The 19,852-nt window shown below is 47.1% G+C and overlaps 1 protein-coding gene across 2 annotated transcripts in view; it reads right to left on the bottom strand.

Moving 5' to 3' along the window:
• The window catches only part of ABCB1 (ATP binding cassette subfamily B member 1), a 265,216-nt gene that overhangs the window by 159,173 nt on the left and 86,191 nt on the right, over window positions 1-19,852 (bottom strand). For both annotated transcript variants that reach the window (XM_030199760.1, XM_030199764.1), the window contains one exon: window positions 7,135-7,259. In XM_030199760.1, the coding sequence (XP_030055620.1) occupies window positions 7,135-7,259 (125 nt within the window). The remainder of the gene's footprint in view (window positions 1-7,134; window positions 7,260-19,852) is intronic.

Here is a 19,852-nt window from a genome sequence, read left to right as displayed (position 1 = left end):
TTGTCCACTGACCCTGAGCATAGCTTCCCTGGCAATGCGCTCCCCAGCCCAAAAGGCTGGCATCCGTTATCACCAGGCACCAAGAAGGAAGCACAAGAGGCATTCCTTGGTGCAGCATCCTGTCGGAGAGCCACCACTCCATACTGAGCCGGGCCGCAAGGAGCCACGTTAGTCTGCGTTGATATTCCTGGGAAATCGGAGACCACTGTTGAAGCAGGGCAATCTGCAAAGGCCTCATATGCGCTCTCACCCAAGGAACCACCTCCAAGGTGGCCGTCATCGACCCCAGCAGCTGGACAAAGTCCCAAGCTTGCGGGCGAGGCATCCGCAGGAACAGACGGACCTGATTCTGAAGCTTGCACCTCCTGTGGTCGGGGAGAAAGACAAACCGCGAGGCCGTGTCGAACCAGACCCCCAAATCATCAAGAGATTGAGAGGGGGTCATGTGACTTTTGGGTATATTGACCACCCAGCCTAGAGTCTGCAAGACTGTAACCATTCTGGCTGTGGCAAGGCGAATTTCGGCTTCCGAATCTGCTCTGATGAGCCAGTCGTCGAGATAAGGGTGCACTCTGATACCCTCTCGCCTGAGACAGGCAGATACCACCACCATTACCTTGGAAAAGATACAGGGAGCTATGGCTAGGCCGAAAGGCAAGGCCCGAAACTGGAAATGTTGTCCCAACATCGCAAACCGGAGAAACCGCTGATGCGGGGGCCAAATAGGAATGTGCAAATACGCTTCCTTTAGGTCCAGAGATGTGAGAAACTCTCCTGGCTGTACCGCCGCAATGATGGAGCGCAGGGTTTCCATGTGAAAGTGTCATACACTTAGGGCCTCATTGACTCTTCGTAAGTCGAGGATCGGTCTGAAAGACCTGCCTTTTTGAGGCATGACAAAATTAATGGAATAGCGGCCGCAGTCGCGTTCAGCGGAAGGCACCGCAAATCACCGCTCCGAGGTGCAGCAAGACTTGCAAGGTTTCATCTACTGCCACCCGTTTTACGGCCATGCCGCATCGGGACTCCACAAACACGTCTCTCACTGGGGCACCGAATTCCAGTCAGTAACCTTCTCTGATCAGGTCCAGGACCCACTGATCCGAGGTAATCTTGGTCCACGCCTCAAAAAAGAGGGAAAGATGTCCTCCAACTGCAGGAATCGAGGAGTGGACCTGCATCCCATCATTGTGGAGTACGCCCCTGAACTCCAGGCCAAGAACCGGCTGCTGTGGAGCGTTTGTCCGAGCGAAAGGAGTTCCTCTGCTGAAAACAGGCATGTTGAGAAAACCCAGCAGAGCGCCCCGGGCGATACCTGCGAGCTTCACAGAAGCGAGGTCTAGGAGAGGAGGGAAACACAGGACCCTTGGAAGAAGGCCTCGGCCTATCCTCAGGTAACCGCTGGGGCTTAGAGTCCCCTAGGTCTTTAACAATCTTCTCCAAATCCTCTCCAAATAACAGGAGGCCACGAAAGGGTAACCTCACCAGCCTTTGCTTAGAGGCCATGTCAGCCACCCAAAGCCGTAGCCAAAGGAGGCGGCGGGCAGAAACCAACACAGACATCTGCTTAGCCGAAGCTCTGACCAGATCATAAAGTGTGTCAGCCAAAAATGACAGGGCTGACTCCATCTGTGGGGCAACCTCAGCGAGGGACACAGCACCATCCGCGGGTTGCTCCACCACCTGTTGTAACCAGAAAAGACATGCCCAGGCTACATAGGAACTGCAAATAGATGCCCTTAAGACAAGGCCCGAAATTTCAAAGGACCGCTTCAGCGCGGATTCTAGCCGCCGGTCCTGCATGTCTTTCAACGCGACCCCTCCCTCTACTGGGAGTGGTCTTTTTTTGTCACCGCCGTGACCAATGCGTCCACTTTAGGCATCCCCAAAGGGGCCAAGTGCTCCTCTCTCAGAGGGTAAAGCTGACCCTTAGCCCTGGCCACGTTCAAAGGCCCATTGGGGTCAGACCATTGAGCTGAAAAGCTCGTGGATGGAGTCATGCACAGGAAAGGACCGAGTAGGCTTCTTAGTACTCGCCATCCTAAGATTAACAGAGGAGGCATCGCCCTCGGCAGGATCATCAATCGAGAGGGCCTGCAAGGCGTCAGTAATGAGAGCTGGCAGTTCGTTGCAGTGGAAAATCCGAACCGCAATGGGATCATCAGAATCCAGTGGCAAACAGGCACCCTCATCCAGATCCTTCATCCATGAGGGTCTGCCAGATCCTTCAGACTCCCTACAGCCCAACCACGGGGAGGGGGGGGAAGGGAGGTGCGTCACTTTCAGACGGGGAATTTACCCATGTACGTTTAGCGTCCTTCCAACGCTCGGGGGACAAAATAACCTCTGTAGCCATCAACACCCGGAGGGGATCCAGAATGCAACGCAGTGTCAGACACCTGCGGCAGAGCTCTTTTCAGCATGAAGGCTTTATGCATTAGAAGCACAAACTCAGGGGAGAACTCACCTGACCCTCTGCCTCCGAATTAGGAGAAACGGATGTTGGAGCTCCTCTGGCAGCCTCAAAACGAGGCGTCCCCCTGCACTCAGACTCCTCCACAACCACGAGGGTTGAGACATGCGGTGCTTCCAAAATGGTGCCCGCTGCCAGCTCCATCGAGCGAGAAGAATCATCGCTTGTCATGCTCGTACTAGCACGAGTATCTAAGGAGCAAGTTTTGCACAGCCCCGCTGCTGATCTGTGTTTACCACAACGGGAGAAGCACTTAACTCCCTCAGCAGCCATCGCCCGACTGGACGGAAATATAGCAATAAAATGGCGGCTTCGCGCCAAAAACACCCCGCTCGGAACGGCATCCGCGGGACCTCCCCGGAGGAGCTGGGCACCAATCTCACTGCAGAAGACCGAGTCAACAAGCTCCGGTCAAGCTGCACAGAACCAGAATCTCCGGAGAAAACCTCAGAACAGCCACGCAGTAAAAGCGCACTCTTTTTTTTTTTTAACGCTGTGAGGAAAGTTGGAGGCAGGCAGCAACAGAGGGACTCCGGGAGGATGGGGGAATGGGTAAGGCAGGGAAAGGGTGAACCTATATGCCTTTAAAGTGGGCACCACCAGACACAACACCCCTGCTCAACTGGCAAAGCACAGGAGCCACCCCAGGCAGTCTGAAATCCAGGAGCTGATCAAGCTACGTCCACACCTGCTGGGAGATAGAGAAATACGGAAGGCAGAATGGGACTAGCCATCCAAGGGCTATTTCAGTGTTTTCTATCTCCACCTGCTGGTAGGCGGATACAACCCATCAGTTAATGGATTCATCTGCTGCTGATGACAAGGAATATACAGTTTTGTCCACAGACCCTACTGAAATTGTTTGTGCACCAGCCTCTGGGGCATCTCTCAGTCCCAATGAGGTTTGCTACAATTAGTAAACAAAATATGTATGTATTTCCCTTTTGGGCACTCGCTATAGGCAGTAGGTTCACATGGTTCCTGAATGCCTTGGGAAACTTGGTATAGATTCTCTGAAGTGGGAAACAATTAATCCACTCTAAGATCCAAGGGGTTAAATTCTATAAAGATTGCCTAAATGTAGGCACCGAGATGCTGAGTGCTCAGCATGGATTCTGTATTTACATCAAATGGCTTGTGTAAATGCTTGTACTTAACTGTAGGCAGCTAGGTGTTTAACTGCAGATATTCTATAACTTGTGCCCACAAGTAATGGGCATGCTCCTAACGCCCCACACAATTGTGTACTTAACCACTTGAGAGTCCAAGTTAAGAATCTTGACTAAGGGCAGTTACATGCGATAGTACCAATCAGCAGAAATTGAAGCCAATAATTAATTAAGACAAATTAGCACCAAATTATTCCATTATGTTATGCGTGCAGCAATTGACCTTATTCTATAACTTGGGCACACAACTTTGCATGCTCAGTGTGAAGTTGGGCATGCAAGCTTTTAGAATTAGGGGGAACCCATATTACTTCTACTTAACAGATGCACTATAGACATGGGTGTGATATTTGAAAAGTAAGTCTTTACAGAAAAAAGAACCTCTTCCACAGGCAACCCCCTCCTCGAATTCTATAAAATTGGGCACCCAGTTTTATGCTTAGTGTGTAAAGCTGCACGCACAATTTATAGAATAAGGTCAGTTGCATGTGTAACTTAATTTAATAATTGGTTGTTAATTGGAGTTAATAGCAAATTATTGTTTTACATTGACATTAATTGGCATTAATTGGCACCCATTAGTAAACTGCCAACAGTTGCTATTCTAAAAGCTGTGTGCGCAGTTTCTACAGTGCGTAACTTCTAGGGGGCATGACTGTAGGAGGAGCATGGGAGGGTCAGGGGTGTGCAGGGCCGGTCTTAGGGCGAGGCGACTGAGGCGACCGCATAGGGCCTCGCGCTCAAGGGGGCCCCACGTGGCGCGCCTGAAGTCGCCCTGACCGCCCAAGCTCGTCCCCCCTCCCTACAGTGGCGTAGCAAGAAGGGCAGGGCGGTGGGGGCGGTCCACCCCGGGTGTCAGTGACCCGACCTGACCCACCTACCAGCTCCTCTGTTCTCCTGCCACAACCCTCACTGCCTTTAAAAAAAAATTTGCGAAGCGCCGGAGTGGCAGGCAGCGCCTCGCATCTGCCCTGCTAGTAAAAATCTCCTCGACGTTGTCGGGCCTTCCCACACTGAGTCCCGCCAGCCCTTCCAGTAATAGGAAGTTACCTCAGAGGAGGGCGGGACTCAGTGTGGGAAGGCCCGACAACATTGAGGAGATTTTTACTAGCAGGACAGACGCGAGGCACTGCCTGCCACTCCTACGCTTCGCAAATTTTTTTTTAAAGGCAGTGAGGGTTGTGGCAGGAGAACGGAGGAGCTGGTAGGTGGGTCGGATGGGGGGGAGGACTCAGATGGGAGAAGGGTGGGGGTTCTCAGATGGGGGAATGGGGTGGGGAGGGGGTTCTCAGATGGTTGAAGGGGACTGGGTTCAAAGGGACTGGGGTGGGGAGGGGGTTCTTGGATGGCAGAAGGGACTGGGATGAGGAGGCGAGGGGGTTCTCGAATGGGAGGAGGGGAGGGGGCTCTCAGATGGGAGAAGGGGGCTGGAACTGGGGTCTGAGAAGGGGCCATATGGGAAAATGGGGGCCATGCCTGGGGCTGGTGGGAAAATGGGGCATGCGTGGGTCAGGTGGGAGAATGGTTCTGGGGCTGAAAAGGGGGGCCCTAATACAAGGCATGTGGATGAAGGGGGCTGGAATTGGGGGCTGAAAAGGAGGGTAGGTGGGATAAGGGGGCTAGTACTGGGACTGGAGGCTAAAAAGGGGCAGGGGCTGAAACTGTGGGGACTGAGGGCTGAAAAGGAGACAGGGAGAAGTGGCTGGGGCTGAAGCTTGGGACTGGTGAGAGAAAAGGGCTGGGGTTGAAACTGGGGGCTGAAAAGGGGACAGGGACAAGTGGCTGGGGGCTGAAGCTCGGGACTGGTGGTAGAAAAGGGCTGGGGCTGAAACGGGGGACTGGTGGGATAGTGGGGCTGGAACTGGGGGCTGAAAAAAAGGGGCAGAGAGAGGGGCAGATCCTGGATGGAAGGGGGAGCGAGAGGGAGGGCAGACCCTGGATGGATGGGAGAGGGAGGGCAAATGGTGGATTGAAGGGGCAGAGAGAAAGGGCAGACAGTGGATGGAAGGGATAGAAAGGGCAGACAGTGAATGGAAGGGGGAGAGAGAAAGAGGGCAGACAGGGGCAGATGTGGATAGAAGGAGCAAGGAGAGAGGGCAGACATTGGATGGAGGGGATAGCAGAGGGCACACTGGATGGCAGAGAGAGACCAAAGACAGATGCTAGATGGAAGGAAGACAGTGAAAAGAAAATGAGGAAGGCAGAAACCAGAGACAACAAACTGTAAATAAAATATATATTTTTATTTTTTTGCTTTAGGATAAAGTAGTATTGTAGCTGTGTTAATAAATGTTTATAATAGAACATGCAAACAAGATAATCTTTTTATTGGACTAATTTTAATACATTTTGGCTAACTTTCGGAGAACAAACCCCCCTTCCTCAGGTCAGGACAGGATACTGTAACAGTACTATACTGTATTGACCTGAGGAAGGATGTTTTGGCCTCTGAAAGCTAAAATTAGTCCAATAAAATGGTATTATTTTATTTTCTATATTTGTTTTATTTCTATTTGTTAATTTGTAAAGTAGTGATTGGTATTTGTTAGTTTTTTTTCAAATTTACATCTGCTGTCTTTATATTTTGCACAGTACTAGGGGACATTTTGTGTTTATGTGGTGTTGCATTGTATGCAGAGTCTGGCATCTTGGGGGTTCAGTTTAATTTTTGTCTAAATAGAAAGTTTAAATATTACTACTTATTCTATAGTGGATTAGGGTGTATCTGTGTTTGTGAAAAAGACATGGCTTTCAGTTGGCACTGACTGTGCAGGATCGACAAGCCCTGGAGCTGGGGGCCTTGGAGCTCGGAGGGAGGGGTGGCTGGCACTGGAGCTAGGGTGTGGGTGGAGTTAGGGTGGGGGCAGGGCTAGGGTGGGGCCCCATCAAATTGGTCTGCATAGGGCCCCGCACTTGCTAAGACCGGCCCTGGGGGGTGTGGCAGTAAGTTACGCATGGAAGTTATAGAATACTAGGGGTTACGCACCTAATTGTCAACAGTTAGGTGTGAGCACTTACACCAGCCTTTGACGTGGCGTAAGTACTCGCACCTAAGGTTATATGTCAAACTGTGGACATAGTATTCTACAATGGCACAGAACTGCAATTATAGAATTCATGCTTAGCAGGCATCATCCTGGTGCCTAAAGTTTGACGACTTTTTGAGAATTTACTCCACAGTCTTTCAGTACACAAAGGAGAATAGTAGTAAAGAGTAATATCCCTTTCATCTTCTTACTTCCCCTCACTTATGGGCAACTCTCCTTCCTTCCTTTGGACTTTGGGCTCCCTCTGACTTCTACAGGGCTCTCTGGATCCTAAGAACCCTTTTTTTTCATACACAATACTCCAAAGCTTGACTTTCTCCTCAGAGTAGCCTAGTGGTTAGAACATCTGGCTGATAATCAAGAAATCATTATTAAGAAAACTTTATTCTTAAGAAAACTGATTTAGGAATTAAAAATAAAACAGTAAAAAGGAACATCTCTTTACCTTTTAATTTCTTTTCTTTGCCCTCCAAAAGCCATCACAGTCCTAATTGCTGACAGAACCTCTTCTGCTACGGCTCCAGCTTTTGCATAAGCAGTCAGTTCTTTATTAGTAAAAGTCGTCAGAATCTAAGAAAAAGGAAATATATCAAATTTTCAGAAATAATTTGACAAGATTCTATTATCCCACTGATGGTTTTCTTATCCAAGAGTTTTCCTCTTAGCCTTGCAGCCTGCTATTTTTCCCCTATGTGTAAAGGTGTCCCAAATATTTCCTTGCCAGTTGGTCCTGATCTCTCTTTACCACTTCCTCTTGTTGGAAGTGAGAACCAGAAAACCAACAAGAGGAAGTGGTAAGCAGAGATCAGGATCAACCCAACTGGAAAAATAAAATGATCAAACAACCAAGAAACATGGAAGCCATTAGAAATGGAGAATCATAAAACAGAGACACACTGGAAAATAACATGGGGTAACATCTGACTCGTGTGTTACATATTAGAAAATAGGGGTCTGAATGAATAAAATCAAACAGGAGTGTGTTGTATCCCAGAAATGTACCAATGGGAGGTGTCTTTTAAAGCACGGTCTGGCCAATATTCCGTGCAAGTTAACCGGCCGGGGACAGCCGCCGACCAGTTAACTCATGTCTCGGTAGATAGCTGGTCATTTTCTGTGGCATTTAACCGGTTATTGCCACTGAAAATGACCAGTTAGTGCCAAAAATACAGCCAACGCTGTTGGTGGCATTTTGTGAGCATGACCAATTAGTGCAACTTAACCGGCCTGGCTTAGTAGGCAAATAAGACTGCATAAAAAGTAGTCCTATTTGCTTGTTAAGTCATGACCAGTTAAGTCTGAATATTGCAAAAACCAGATACTCAATGCCGGTCACCAGAAACGACCCAGCAATTGAATATCTGGGTTAAACGCCGGTGGTGGGAGGTCAAAGCACTGCCGCCGCCGGCTAAATATCAGGTGGTGTATTTATATAAAACTTATGAGCTCTCTATGTCTCTTCTTCTTTCTACTTCTTCCTTCTGGCTCTCATCCTATGAATGTACTGAGGTTCAAGGCAAGGGCGTAGTTAGGGGTGGGCCTGGGTGGGCCAATCTCGGCTCAGGCCCACCCAGGTAGTCGGCACCTCTCCAGTCCTTCTCTTCCCTGCCTAAGTTTGTTTCTACTGCAGGCCAGGTCCTGCCTTTCTCTTGCGCTCTGTGGAATGTCCGCTCTGTCTGTAACAAACTTTCCTACATCCATGACCTCTTTATCTCTCATACTCTCCATCTGCTTGCCCTAACTGAAACTTGGCTTTACCCTGTAGACTCTGCGTCAGTCGCAGCCCTATGCCATGGGAGTTATCTTTTCTCCCATACTCCTCGCCCGGTTGGCTGCGGAGGTGGTGTTGGGCTACTACTTTCACCCTCTTTTAGATTTCAACCTCTTCTCCCATCTCAGTGTCACTGTTTTTCTTCCTTCGAAGTCCACTCCATCTGTCTATTTGCTCCTCTGCATCTCCGAGTAGCAGTCATTTATCGACCCCCTGATAAGTCCCTTTCTTCCTTTCTCACTGACTTTGATGCCTGGCTTTCCTTCTTTCTTGAACCTTCATCTCCTTCCCTCATTCTTGGGGATTTTAACATTCATGCTTATGATCCCTCTGACTCTTATGCTTCTCAGTTTCTTGCTTTAAGATCCTCTTTCAATCTTCAACTGTGCTCCACTACCCCCACTCACCAGAATTACCACTGTCTTGATCTTATCCTCTTCTTAAACTGCTCACTGTTTCTGCGCCTCAACTCTTTCCCTCTCTGACCATCATCTGATAACTTTCACACTTAAACACCCTCCTCCCCAGTCCCGCCCAATCTTAACCAATAAATTTAGGAATCTTCAGGCTATTGACCCTTCTACTCTGTCCTCCAGTGTTTCAAATCTCTTCTCTACCACTATCAGGCTTATTTTCAAAAGTGATCGCCGGCCATTTCCCGACATAAATCGGGAGATCGCTGGCGATCTCTCAAAAGCGACGAAATCGGTATAATCGAAAGCGTTTTTTTTTTTACAGCATCGCTGCTTTCTCGTCGCCTCGCCGGCGAAAGTTCAAGGGGCATAGTGAAGGCATAGTGAAGGCGGGACATGGGCGGGCATGGGCGTGGCTACCAGATGGCCGGCTTTCGCAGATAATGGAAAAAAAAAAAGTGGCATTACTCAGTATTTTGCCTGGTTTACTTGGTCCTTTTATGTTCACGACCAAGCCTCAAAAAGGTGCCCCAACTGACCAGATGACCACCGGAGGGAATAGGGGATGACCTCCCCTTACTCCTCCAGTGGTCACCAACCTCCTCCCACACTAAAAAAATAAAAATAAAAACATTTTTTGCCAGCCTGTATGCCAGCCTCAAATGTCCATACCCAGCTCCCTGACAGCAGTATGCAGGTCCCTGGAACAGTTTTTGTTGGTTGCAGTGGACTTCAGGCAGGCGCACCCTGGCCCATCCCCCCTACCTGTTCCACTTGTGGTGGTTAATGTAGAGCCCCCCCCCCAAAACCCACTGTACCCACATGTAGGTGCCCCCCTTCACCCATAAGGGCTATGGTAATGGTGTAGAGTTGTGGAAAGTGGGTTTTGGGGGGGATTGGGGGGGCTAAACAACCAAGGAAACAGAGGTATGCACCTGGGAGCTATTTCTATATATTTGTTAATTTTTAGAAGTGCTCCCTAGGGTGCCCGGTTGGTGTCCTGGCATGTCAGGGGGACCAGTGCACTACAAATGCTGGCTCCTCCCACGGCCAAATGCCTTGGATTTCGCCAGGTTTGAGATCACCGGCATTTTTTTCCATTATCGATGAAAAACAAAAGCGGCCATCTCAACCCCGGCTAAATCCAAGTCATTTGGCCGGGCTAAACCGTATTATCGAAAAAAAAAGATGGACGGCCATCTTTTTTGATAATACGGTTCCGGCCAGCTGTTGCGCAGCCGCCAAAATAGATCGCCAGCGACGTTTGATTATGCCCCTCCACGTTATCCAAGTCTGTCAATGAGGCTGTCTCTTCCTATAATAATATTCTCTCCTCTGCTCTGGATACTCTCGCTCCTCCCATTCCCCGTTCTGTAAAACGTTCTGTAAAACGTACCAAACCCCAGCCTTGGCTGACCTCTAGAATCCGCTACCTATGTTCCTGTGCCTGCTCTGCCGAACGCCTTTGGCTGAAATCCCGTGCCCATGCTGACTTCATACATTTCAAATTCTTGCTGATCTCCTTCCAGTCTGCTCTTTTACTTGCCAAACAGGACTATTATATCCAGTTGACAAATTCTCTTGCCTCAAACCATCGACGTCTCTTTGCCACACTGAACTCTCTCCTCAAAGTGCCTTCACCTCCAACCCCCCTTCACTTTCCCCCCAGACTCTGGCTGAGTTCTTTCATGATAAGGTTCACAAGATTAAACTTGAACTCTCAAACAGGTCACCTCCACCTCTCCTTCCCTTAGTCCATTCTCTCAACCCTCCAACCCCTGCCTCCTTTTCTTCCTTTTCTGAAATCACTAAAGAGGAAACTACACATCTTATTTCCTCCTCGAAACTAACTAACTACCTGATCCTCTGATCCTATTCCCACCCATCTACATAACACTATCTCTCCTACTGTCATCCCATTTATCCGTCATAGCCTCAATCTTTCACTGTCCATTGCGACTGTTCCCGATGCCTTCAAACATGCCGTAGTCACACCACTCCTTAAAAAACCTTCATTGGACCCTACCTGTCCTTCCAACTATTGCCCCATCTCCCTCCTCCCTTTCCTATCCAAGATACTTGAACGTGCTGTTCACCGCTGTTGCCTTGACTTTCTTTCATCTCAAGCTATTCTTGATCCACTTCAATCTGGCTTTCACCCCCTTCATTCAACTGAAACAGCACTTGCTAAAGGCTAAGCCTCCCCAGCCCCTGCAGGAAAGGGTTAGGCGTCCGAGGGGGGGTTTGGCCGGCCGGCCGCTTGTCCGCATTTCTGGGCGGGCGGCCAATCGGCGTCATGAGTCTCCCCTTCCCTCCCCTTCCTTACTATCTGCCCCGCGCCGCCCTTCGGGTTTTTAATCTTTAATGTACCTCCATCCCAGCACCGGCCACGTCATTTCAAAGCCCGCCCTGCACGTCTCTATTCTTCTCTCCCTTCGTGACGTGAGTTCGTTCCGCAGAGTCCCGCCTTCTGACATCATTTCCTCGAGGGCGGGACTCTGCGGAACGAACTCACGTCACGAAGGGAGAGAAGAATAGAGACTGCAGGGCGGGCTTTGAAATGACGTGGCCGGCACTGGGACGGAGGTACATTAAAGATTAAAAACCCGAAGGGTGGCGTGTGGCAGATAGTAAGGAAGGGGAGGGAAGGGGAGACTCAGGGCACCACTTGCCCAGATGGATGGAGGCAGAGGAGAGGAGAATCGCACTGGGCATGGATGGAGGGGGGCAGGGGAGAGAGGAGGGTTGCTGGACATGGATGGAGGGACTGGACATAGGTGGATGGACGGGAGAGTAGAGTTGCTGGACATGGGTGGGTGGCTAGAGGGGAGAGGAGGGTTGCTGGACATGGGTGGATGGAGGGTGGATGAAACTGAACATGTCCAAGACTGAGCTCATCGTCTTTCCACCAAAACCCACGTCTCCTCTTCCTCCACTTTCTATCTCAGTTGATAACACCCTCATCCTCCCCGTCTCATCTGCCCACAACCTCGGAGTCATCTTTGACTCCTCCCTCTCCTTCTCTGCGTATATCCAGCAGATAGCCAAGACCTGCCGCTTCTTCCTCTTTAACATCAGCAAAATTCGCCCTTTCCTCTCTGAACACACCACCCAAACTCTCGTCCACGCTCTCATTACTTCTCGCCTTGACTATTGCAACTTACTCCTCACCGGCCTCCCACTTAGCCATCTATCCCTCCTTCAATCTGTTCAGAACTCTGCTGCACGTCTCATATTCCGCCAGAACTGATATACTCATATCACCCCTCTCCTCAGGTCACTTCACTGGCTTCCAATCAGATACCGCATTCAATTCAAGCTTCTCCTTCTTACCTACAAATGCACTCAGTCTGCTGCCCCTCACTACCTTTCTACCCTCATCTCCCCTTACGTTCCCGCCCGTAACCTCCGTTCACAGGACAAATCCCTCCTCTCTGTACCCTTCTCCACCACCGCCAACTCTAGGCTCCGCTCATTCTGCCTCGCCTCACCCTATGCTTGGAACAACCTTCCTGAGCCCTTACGCCAAGCCCCCTCCCTGCCCATCTTCAAGTCTTTGCTTACAACCCACCTCTTCAATGCTGCGTTCGGCACCTAACTCTTACCTTTCAGTAAATCCAGACTGCCCCAATTTGACCACCCCATCGGACTGACCGTTCACTTGCCTCTTAGATTGTAAGCTCTTTGAGCAGGGACCGTCCCTCTTGTTAAATTGTACAGAACTGCATAACCCTAGTAGCGCTTTAGAAATGTTAAGTAGTAGTAGTAGAGAAGAGAGTTGCTGGACATGGATGGATGGATGGAGGGGAAGGGAGAGAAGAAATGCTGGACATGGAGGGGAGGGAAGAGAGAGGAAGGAGATGAGATGAGGGAAGAGGGAGAAAACCTGCACATCGATGGAGAAAATAGGCAGAACCTGGATCCACTGAACAGTCAAGTCTGCAGAGGACCCAGCTTTTACTTACGGATGTAAAGCAAGAAATGAAAAAGAAAGGCGGAAAGTAAAGAAATAAATGGAAAGGAAGCCCTGGAAACGGAGTTAAGAGGACAGATAGCAGCAGAATCGGATACTGGGCCAGCATGATCAGAAAAACAAAGTCACCAGACAACAAAGGTAGAAAAGATCATTTTATTTTCATTATAGTGTTTGGAATACGTCCACTTTGAGAATCAGGTGCTCAACGTTAAAAGTTTATATTTATTTATTTACTTATTTATGGCATTTTATCCCACATTAAACATGAATTAGGGTGTTTTGTGGCTGTACATGAGAATTGTGATATTATGATCCCTTGTTTCATATTGTTGACGGTCTGCATTTTCCGTATGGTGGTATATTGGTGTATTAGGTTCTGCCCAGTGTAATATTTATGGTACAGTAAGGTTCTGAGTGTGTTTTTGCACAAAGTTGTGCATAGTGTTTTGCAGTTGAGCGATTGTGGTTAGTATATGCTTTGAGCAACCACTTTATTCTTTGACATATGATACATATCTAATATCTAAATTTAATAAAAGGTATTGTGACTTTTTTTTTCTGTGTATTATCAGACAATTATGGATGTAAGCCCCACCCCTGGCCCCACCCCTAACCCCGCCCCCTTTAGCCTCCCCAAACAGTTGGGCCACCGACCGCCTATGCTAAAGTCTCCAATGATCTGCTCCTGGCCAGATCCAAAGGTCTCTATTCTATCCTCATCCTTCATGTTCGATCTGCTGCTTTTGACACTGTTGATCACAGCCTACTCCTTGATACTCTGTCCTCACTTGGATTTCAGGACTCTGTTCTTTCCTGGTTTTCTTCTTATCTCTCCCAGTGTACCTTTAGTGTATACTCTAGTGGATCCTCCTCTACTTCTATCCCACTGTCAGTTGGTGTACCTCAGGGATCTGTCCTGGGACCTCTTCTTTTCTCCATCTATACTTCTTCCCTTGGTACTCTGATCTCATCCCATGGTTTTCAGTGTCATCTTTACGCTGATGACTCCCAGATCTACCTCTCCACACCAGAAATCTCAGCCGAAATCCAGGCCAAAGTATCAGCCTGCTTGTCTGACATTGCTGCCTGGATGTCTCAGCACCATCTGAAACTAAACATGACCAAGACTGAGCTTCTTATCTTTCCCCCTAAACCAACCTCTCCTCCTCCTCCATTCTCTATTTCTGTGGATAACACTCTCATCCTTCCTGTCTCATCAGCTCATAACCTTGGGGTCATCTTCAACTCCTCCCTCTCCTTCTCTGCACATATTCAGCAGACTGCTAAAACCTGTCATTTCTTTCTCTATAATATCACCAAAATTCACCCTTTCCTTTCTGAGCACACTATCAGAACCCTCATCCACACTCTTATCACCTCTCACTTGGACTATTGCAACTTGCTTCTCACAGGTCTCCCACTTAGCCAACTCTCTCCTCTTCAATCTGTTCAAAATTCTGCTGCACGACTAATTTTCAGCGCTGCGTATGCCTTGTAGCGCTATAGAAATGCTAAATAGTAGTAGTATTCCGCCAGTGTCGTTATGCTCATATTAGCCCTCTCCTCAAGTCATTTCACTGGCTTCCTATCCGTTTTTGCATACATTCAAACTCCTCTTATTGACCTATAAGTGCATTCACTCCGCAGCTCCTCAGTACCTCTCCACTCTCATCTCTCCCTACACTCCTCCCCGGGAACTCTTCTCTCTTATCTGTACCCTTCTCCTCCACTGCTAACTCCAGACTCCGTTCCTTATATCTTGCTACACCATATGCCTGAAATAGACTTCCTGAGCTAGTACATCAAGCTCCATCTCTGGCCATCTTCAAATCCAAGCTAAAAGCTCACCTCTTTGATGCTGCTTTTAGTCCTAACCCTTATTCACTTGTTCAGAACCCTTATTTTATCATCCTCACTTTAATATTCCCTTATCTCTTGTTTGTCCTGTTTGTCTGTCCTAATTAGATTGTAAGCTCTGTCGATCAGGGATTGTCTCTTCATGTTCAAGTGTACAGCGCTGCGTATGTCTAGTAGCGCTTTAGAAATGATAAGTAGTAGCAGTAGTGATCAACAAGTCATCAGCCATTGTAGTGCTGCACACTGGTGCAGCTACTCAGTTGCTCACTCCCTATTCACTTTCACTCTAGAGTCTCTAGACTCTGTTTTGCTGCTTTGCCTTGCTCCTCGCTCTCATGCGCATGACGGCGCCGCAGTGCTGCTTGAGAAGGGAAACTGTGCTGGCTGCCATCGCGGTTGCTGTTCCTCCACTCTTACCTGCTGGATCAAGATCAGTCTTTTTTTGTTGATTCAGCTCAGGCTTCAGCACTCCCCCGCAGTCCCACAACAGCACACATGGAGTGAAGTACAGTGAGTGCTCTCTGAGTCTGCACCACCACCTGCCACCACCACTGAAGCCCAGCTGCCCAGCCCAGGTAAAATAAACATATATTTTTTTTAATTTTAACATCGTGTACAGTGTAATGCTGGCTTGTGTTGGGCTTCTGAGTGATGGTGTGCTCTTCACTGCCTAGGTCAAAAAAAGATATATTTAATAATTAAATATACCTATTTTCACCCAGAAACCCACCAACAATACATTTTTATAGTGTCCAGGTTATAATTTTTAAAAGATTGTATATTTTCCATGTTGGTGTCTTGGTGGGATTTTAAGTGGGGATGTTCTCTACAGTGACCAAGTTAAAATTAAAAAAAAAAAGTTTCATATTTAATGCTGGTGTCCTTCATGGTGGGGGGAGAAGATGCCAGACTGTGGGAGTTGGGTAGGGGATAGGACAAGGATGACGCTAGACTACAGGGAAGGGTGGGGGGTAGGGTAGGGCAGGGCTGATGCTTATCAATGGGATGGATGGTGGGGAAGGGAAGAGCTGATATCGAACTATGGGGATAGATGATGGGGGGGGGGGCGGTAAGGTAGAAAAGGGAAGGGCTGATGCTTGGTTATAGGGATGGATGGAGGAGTAGGGTAGGGAAGGGAAGGGAAAAGCTGATGCCAGGCTACAGGACAATTGCTAATGTTTGGTCCTCTATTCTGTAATTGATGAGAGTTGGTATGTGTTCTGCATGTGACCAAGGTGAGGGATTCTGCTGGCATGTAGCTTGTGTGGGGTTGTATGAGTCTGACTTGTCTGACTTTTCCAATGGGATGTGTATTGCTGTTATGTATATGCACTGCTGCCTTCATAAAAGTACTGTTATTGGTATACGTGTTCAGAATTGATGTTGAGATTTGCAGCATAGGCTCTATGAAGCTTCTTTGCAGGATTTAGGGCCCTGTTTACTAAGCAGCGTTATAGACGCATTAACATTTTTAACGTGTGTTAACCATGTACGCACGTAAACCATGTACGTGCCTACAATATCCCTATAGCCGCCTACGTGGTTAGCACACACGCTAAGTTTAAGCGTGCTAAAAACACTAACGAACCTTAGTAAACAGGGCCCTTAGTGCTACTTCACAAAGTACCTGGCAGTTAAGGGATTCTGTATTGCTATTATTGAGGTGCTACCAGAATTTGAATACATTTTTCCTATGTAATTACATTGCAAGATCCTGTCGTGTGTGTTGAGAAGTTTGCCATTTTAGGTCTGATCAATTTTAAGATATTGGTTTTTCAATTAAGTATGTATGTGGTTTACGCTGATGCAGGATAGCTGTTGGGCAGACTACTTAGAAATCCATCATCAAGTGCATTCTAAGGCCTTATTTTGTAGTATCCCAAGAAACACTACTCATGCCTATATACACAGTGCCCAACCATATTAGCTCTGGGCCCACCCAAAATGTCAAGTCTGGCTATGCCACTGTTTCAAGGGAGCAGTTCTTGGGCACTCAAGAGGTGGAATGAGGTGGGTTTCAGCAGAATCCCACATGGTGGATCTGGCTATTAAGAAACTAGAGGCTAAGATTGGTAAAAAAAAAAAGGAGGTTAGTTCTCAAGGGAGCAATTTAATAACAGGGTAACTACAATTAGTTGCCCATATGTGTCTGGTAAGAGCCTATTCTATAAAGGAACAAAGGCAACTACTTTCCTTTATTTTATAGTAGCTCAAATTGGTATACACACCTAACATTTAGACGTGAGCACACTTACACCTGACACAGAACTGGTGTGTTAGCGCCTAAATGCTATATATATGCACAAGACTTACAGTATTCTATATATTACATGCTTATGTTTGGGTCGCACCCATGCTCTGCTTCTCTTGCAAATACACACTGGGCCAGATTTTATACATGGTGCCAACAAAATTGGCACCAAAAAAATCCAAGCTTAGCGGTATTCTATAACCTCGCCTAAAGTTGGGCGAAGTTTACAGAATACGCCTAGTGGCCGTCCTGCAACTAAACATTAGGCACAGCCATTTACGCCAACTATAACCTGGTGTAAATGCCCACGTCTTACTTAGGCGTGGATCAGGCATATTCTGTAACAATGGACATAAATTTCAAGAACACTCACGACCCGTCCATGTCCCTCCAATGGCCATGCCCCCTTTTGTGATCTGCACATTAGAATTTACATGGACTACTTTATAGAATATGCTTAGAAAGTTGCATGCGTAAATTCAACTTAGTGCCAATTAGTGCTGATAATTGCTTATTGGAAAATTATCAGCGCTGATTAGCTTGTTAAGTTGAACGTGCAAATCAACTACATATGCAGACATGTGAACGCAACTTTAGTCACCGTTTATAGAATATGGGGGATTATGTAAGTTAAGTGGATATTTACAGAATAGTGCGCAGGCAGCATATTGGCATTTACACTCTTATGAGCACACATACATGTCCAAATGCTAGTATTCTAAAATCAATGTTAGTGGGTTTTTTAAGCCTATAAAACTGCCTTAATTCTTGAAGTGTATTTATCTAGTTTGGCCAGCAGGTGGTGCATGTTTATGCTTAAAACTGTCAGAGAAAAGACCTGCAGTGATGTGGCCAGCTTTAAAAAAAAAAAAAAAATTGTTCTGGGCTCTGATTGGCCTGGAGTTTCAAATTACCCAGAAGTTACTGGTTTTGTCTTCAGTCTTAGCCAGGAAGAAAAGAGTGTAGGATCTCTTTGCTGAGGCTCGGTGAACAGTTATATGTCCTGATCTTCCCAGGTACTACTTAAGTTAGTATACAAATGTTTAGTTAGTGTTATAATTGACCCATATTTCAGTTACCTGTTATTATTCTGCTGATTGCACTTTTACTGTTTCACTATTCAATTGTTCAGACAATAAATATTCCTTTTAGAAACATAGAAACATGACGGCAGATAAAGACCAAATGACCCATCCAGTCTGCCCATCCTCTGTAACCCCCAATTCTACCTGTTCCTAAGTGATCCCATATGCTTATCCCATGCCTTTTTAAGTTCTGGAACAGTCCTAGACTCCATCACCTCCACCGGGAGGCCATTCCACACCTCCACCACCCTTTCTGTGAAATAATACTTCCTTAGGTTACTCCTAAGCCTATTCCTTCTTAACTTTGTCATATGCCCTCTCATTCCAGAGCTCTTCTTCATTTGAAAAAGGTTCTCTTCCTGTACATAATTAGTTTATTGCCTCTGCTGATTGCACTTTTACTGTTTTCAGCTTGGAGAAGAGACGGCTGAGGGGAGATATGATAGAAGTGTATAAAATAATGAGTGGAATGGATCGGGTGGATGTGAAGCGACTGTTCACGCTATCCAAAAATACTAGGACTAGAGGGCATGAGTTGAAGCTACAGTGTGGTAAATTTAAAACGAATCGGAGAAAATTTTTCTTCACCCAACGTGTAATTAGACTCTGGAATTCATTGCCGGAGAACGTGGTACGGGCGGTTAGCTTGACGGAGTTTAAAAAGGGGTTAGATAGATTCCTAAAGGACAAGTCCATAGACCGCTATTAAATGGACTGGAAAAATTCCTCATTTTTAGGTATAACTTGTCTGGAATGTTTTTACGTTTGGGGAGCGTGCCAGGTGCCCTTGACCTGGATTGGCCACTGTCGGTGACAGGATGCTGGGCTAGATGGACCTTTGGTCTTTCCCAGTATGGCACTACTTATGTACTTATGTACAATTCTTCAGACAATAAACATTCCTTTTAGTTTATTGCCTCTGCCTGTCTGGACTGATAAAAAATCCTAGTGGTTTATGTTTTGGGTCTGTGAATGCTTTCTGGGAACTGTGGGACCACTGGGTGTGTGGTCTCAGTAACATAGAAATCATTGGGGATAGTTTCAGAGAGAAAGACTTGCCCAGAGACATTTGGGACCCAGTCGGTGGGAGGAGGGTGCTAGTGTAGAGCACAAGAAGCAAGTACAGGTGGATCTGAGCTGTGCTGGGGATAGACCCTCTAAGTCGCCACTGGGTAGCCCCAGGCAAGTGGCTAGGCATTTCGTGACAAGTACCTCTTAGAATCACCCTGTTTGTGACACGCTATGTGCTTTAGGAGTAATTCTGAATGTTTTGTAATCCACCTTGAATTGATCTGTGTAGAAAAATGGTAAATACATTTTTTATAAATACATTTCTTCCTATATAAAACTTAAGAAAACTATTCATTTTCCTATTTCTGTATCCCTTTGCTCTCAGTGGGCCATATATACTAAGTGTTTGTCCCTTAGATACAATGGGCCAGATTAAGATCTTTTCCTATTTACACAGAATGGAAAAACACATTAGTACTGTACATCTGACCCAGTGAACCTCCAGCGCTGTCCTCTTGGTTACTATGTCCTTGCCAACTATCTCCCTTATCTTATCTGCCTTATCACATTGCTTTACAGCCTTCAGATATGATCACCCTGAGATATCAAATGTTTGGTGCATTATCACTGTCTCTTCCCCTGTTACATCACATAAGAGAAAGTACTCACCATGCTCTTTTAAAAGGTCCACTTCTAACTTATGGACTTCATCAATAACACACACATACTACATCTGAATCAGACTGGCGTTTGGCAACATCACAGCACCCAAACCACTCTGCTAGGTATCATTATTTAT

Source organism: Microcaecilia unicolor, chromosome 1 (genome assembly GCF_901765095.1).
Source record: "Microcaecilia unicolor chromosome 1, aMicUni1.1, whole genome shotgun sequence".
Classification (NCBI taxonomy): domain Eukaryota; kingdom Metazoa; phylum Chordata; class Amphibia; order Gymnophiona; family Siphonopidae; genus Microcaecilia; species Microcaecilia unicolor.
Note: the sequence above shows the minus strand (reverse complement) of the source record. Positions and strands in the feature narration are given on the sequence as shown.